We start from the raw sequence: 3,988 nt of genomic DNA, 5'->3' as shown, positions 1-3,988 counted from the left end.
TATATTTATGTTAGATATGTCTAAAAATTAAAAAAAAAATTACTTAAAATATTAAAAAAATTCATTGAAAATATTAAAATACGAAAAATAAAAAAATAAAATTTTCTAAAAATTATTTTCTGAAAACTGCAACCAAACAAGTTGATGATGGGTGTTTTACCTCAAAAAAATTTAGTTAAAAAAAAAATTATGGGGCCAGCCTCTCTTTCTACAGTTAGCAACTTTTATAATGCTCACACGATACATTTTCTATATTTTTTTTTTGTGTTATGTTTTTGTGAATTTGACGTTATTGATCTTGAAATGATGGCTCGTCTATTACTATTCTGAACTTGGAATCTGTGAAACGGACCTCCAACGCTAAAAATTCGAGGCATTCTAGAACTTGACGGCGGGCGGGCGCTGAATAGATATGTGAACTGGAGAATAATTGAGACAGCTATTATTATTATTATTATTATTATTATGATGGAACATTTTTGATAAATTCAATTTTTAAGAGTTTTATTCTATTTAATTTATATTTTTTTTTGACTATTTTATTAAGTCCTATTTGAGATAAGAAAACCAAAATATATTTTTCATCTACTTATGTTCTATTTAGTTCACATTATTTTCTTATGTTTCAATAAATCTTATGAGTGACATAATTACCAAAGTACCTCTAATTTATCAATGAAAATCCCTTATTATTATTCTACAATTGATGGCTTTGGCTGGCTATTCAATTATATTATATGGAACTACTTACAATTAAGAAATATTTGTACTCTTTCCAAAAGATGCCCAATCCAAGTCTATATAATAGTACCCATTGTCTTAATTCACTTCTTCATATCCACAATCAACTCATTCTCATTTCCTACACCTCTCTATTCCTTCTTTCCTTTCTTCCAATAGCCAAAAAAGAAAAATGGGTGTCACCACTTATACCCAAGAGTTCACTACCTCAGTAGCACCCAATAGGATGTTCAAGGCTTTGATCCTCGACTCCCACAATCTCATCCCCAAGCTTCTCCCCCAATCCATCAAGAGCATTGAGTACGTTGAAGGCGATGGCAGTGCTGGAAGCATTAAGCAAACCAACTTCCATGAAGGTATATATATAGCTTTATATATATATATATATAGGGCCGGCCCTGGCCTAGGGCCAGTAAGGCCTGTGCCTTATGCCCCAAAATTTTGGCCTAAAAATAGGGCTTAAAATTTAGTAAAATGTTATAGGCCCCATGTTTTTTATTTTTATTCTTTTAGGAACAATTTAAAAGGCCCCAAAATATTTTATTGGGTCCATGTATAGTTTAGTCCATATTTATTTATAAGTGTAGTTTGGCCCATATATATTAAAATGAAAATATATATTAAAAAAAAAAAGTGTTTGGGCCCAAGAAGAACAATACATACAATATATGGGTCCTAAATTTTTATTTTTTATTTTTTTTTACCTTCTTTATCTATTAGATTTTAGTGCAATAAATAATTTTGTCCTAATTTTTTTACCTAGGTCTTTATCAATTTTAATTGAATAATTTTTTTTCCCTAATTTTGTTTCATTAAATTGTTTTATTTATAATTTTAATGATTATATGTGCAAATAAATTTTTTTATGGCTACAAACAAATAAAAAAGTTCTAACTTACCGTTTTATCCATGAACTTTTTTTTTTTTTTCAATGTAAGAGAGGCCTTCATTTCTGAAATTCGCCTTAGGCCCTCTAAACCTCAGGGCCGACCCTGTATATATATTTCAATTTAAACCCTTTTGCTATAATCGTTTTTATATTATTTTGCTAATAACAATGCTTGTTTTATTTGTGCTATGATAGGGAGTCACATGAAGTGCTTGAAGCACAAGATCGATTTACTTGATGTGGAGAACTATGAGTGCAAGTACACTTTGATTGAAGGTGATGCATTGAGCGGCAAGCTTGAATCTCTCTCTTATGAGGTCAAGTTTGAGACTATTGATGGCGGGAGTAAGGTGACAAGCACAAGCTACTATCACGCCAAAGGCGACATTGAACTCACCGAAGAGGAAATGGCAGGTGGAAAAGACAAGGCCATGGGGATGTTCAAGGTTGTTGAAGAATACCTGATCGCAAACCCAAATATCTATGCTTAAACCAAAATTTGTTATTGTCGTTGAGTCACTTTTTTTATTATCTGTTCCTCTGTTATGTATTTGAAGGTGTGTGAATTTTTGTTTTGTTTTGTTTTATTTTGTTTTTTCTTTTTAAGTTGTTTGAAAAGCTACCTATAGCTTGAGAATAATGTTGCAAGACTGTTGCTTCAATGTTGGATGTGGATTATAGAATTGATTTTTTTTTTTTTTCTTCCTAGATATTCTTCATGGCTATTACAGTGAAATGAACCTAATTACATTGGTTTTGTGAACAATATTAATGGACCACAAATCAATATTCATTCGAAATAGATAACAAAAACAAAATCTGTTTGGGTTATAGTCCTTGATCGAGTCGTTTGCATTCCGGTCCAGGAAACTCATTGCATCAAGTATGGTAAATTGGTAATTTGTTGTTGGAATTTTTAACACGATTAAATGTTCAAGTCTTCATGATATTTGTAAATTATCTCTAATAGATTGGCAAAAAAAGAAAAAAAAAACAAATAAACTAGACAATAAGGAGCAACTTTGTTTATTAGTGTATCATATTGCAATAAAGACTGATAAATCACAATACTAGTAAATAATAGTATATCTTTGTTTATTATAATTTATCACAATGTTTAAAAAAACAGGCCAAACCGGTCAGTTCAACCGGTAGAACCGATGACCAAACCTAGTTCCGGTCCGAATGATCCACAGAAATTGGCCTAGGCCAAAAACTGGCCTTGTTGGAACCAAGAAAACCAGTGGTTCAACCGATAAAATCAGCGAATCGATCCTAATTGCCGACCGACCTGGCAGTTGAATTTTTTTTTTCCATTTCTTCTTCTTTTCTTCCTTTCTTATATATTTATATATGTGTATATATATATATATCAAATTTTTGACTAAAAACTCTTATTTTAAGAGTCTCCTCTCTCATGAAGAAGAGTCTCATTAGAAACATAAAGAAATTATGAAAGTCTATTCATATTTATAGGAAGAGATTGTTCAAAGAGAATCTAAAAATTCAATGTGGGATTCAATCAAATTGTTTGAATCATATTTGATTGAAGGGAGAGTTGAAAATTTCATTTTGTTTCCAAAATTAAATTTAGCATTCAATCAATTTGTTTGGAGGGAATATTAAATTTTTTTAATTTCTTTAAAACTATTGACTTTTTTTTTCTTTTTTTGAGTAATGGGGTCCCTAGCATTTTTTTTTTTTATCAATTATGACTTTATTAAATATTATTAGTAAATACTATGTAACATTTTTTTTATTATTTCAATACTTATATATATTTTTATTTATTTATAATTTATAATTATATTTTTAAATTATATAAAATTAATTATGATATCATTGTTCGACCGCTTCGACCCGATGATTGAACTAATGATCTGTATACTCAATTTCTTTTTCGGTTTGCTCACCGTTTGATTTTTAAAATATTTATTTATTGTTTATAAAATAAATAAATAAAAACTCAAAAAAAATTCAAAAAAAATATAAGAGAAATACAATTTACATACACAAAGGAAATATTAAAGTTCTACAATTTCTACCGAAGTGAAATGTTTGTAGTCAACAAATTGACCAATTGGTTAGAAAGCAACTTTTTTTTCTAGTCATTTTGTGCTTTTTCTTAAAACTAAAATAAAATAAAATAAAATATTATGATATTACATGGTTGAAATCACATTTCATAGTGCAACTTCTTTAGAAGAGATATTTTATTAATTAAAGCAGCCCCATTGATGTGACAATAATGCTAACATATTTGAAAAGCCATCATAATCAATCTCTCACAATTGACTTTTCTCCAAAAACAACAAACTGTAAGATAGAAATGACAACGAGTCGAGGCGAGATCAGGAT

The 3,988-nt window shown here is 29.2% G+C and overlaps 1 protein-coding gene across 1 annotated transcript; it reads left to right on the top strand.

Annotated features, from left to right (window-relative positions):
* Positions 1-723: 723 nt before the first annotated feature.
* On the top strand, positions 724-2,292 carry LOC114271834 (major strawberry allergen Fra a 1.06). The gene is made up of 2 exons (XM_028213469.2): positions 724-1,097; positions 1,826-2,292. Exons 1-2 carry the CDS (start codon positions 914-916, stop codon positions 2,119-2,121), a joined length of 480 nt encoding a protein of 159 aa, XP_028069270.1. The 5' UTR covers positions 724-913; the 3' UTR covers positions 2,122-2,292.
* The last annotated feature ends 1,696 nt before the right edge of the window (positions 2,293-3,988 follow it).

Source organism: Camellia sinensis, chromosome 14 (assembly GCF_055761805.1).
Source record: "Camellia sinensis isolate YWXY chromosome 14, ASM5576180v1, whole genome shotgun sequence".
Taxonomy (NCBI): domain Eukaryota; kingdom Viridiplantae; phylum Streptophyta; class Magnoliopsida; order Ericales; family Theaceae; genus Camellia; species Camellia sinensis.
The sequence above is the reverse complement of the archived record's forward strand: the minus strand, read 5'-3'. Positions and strand labels throughout refer to the sequence as shown.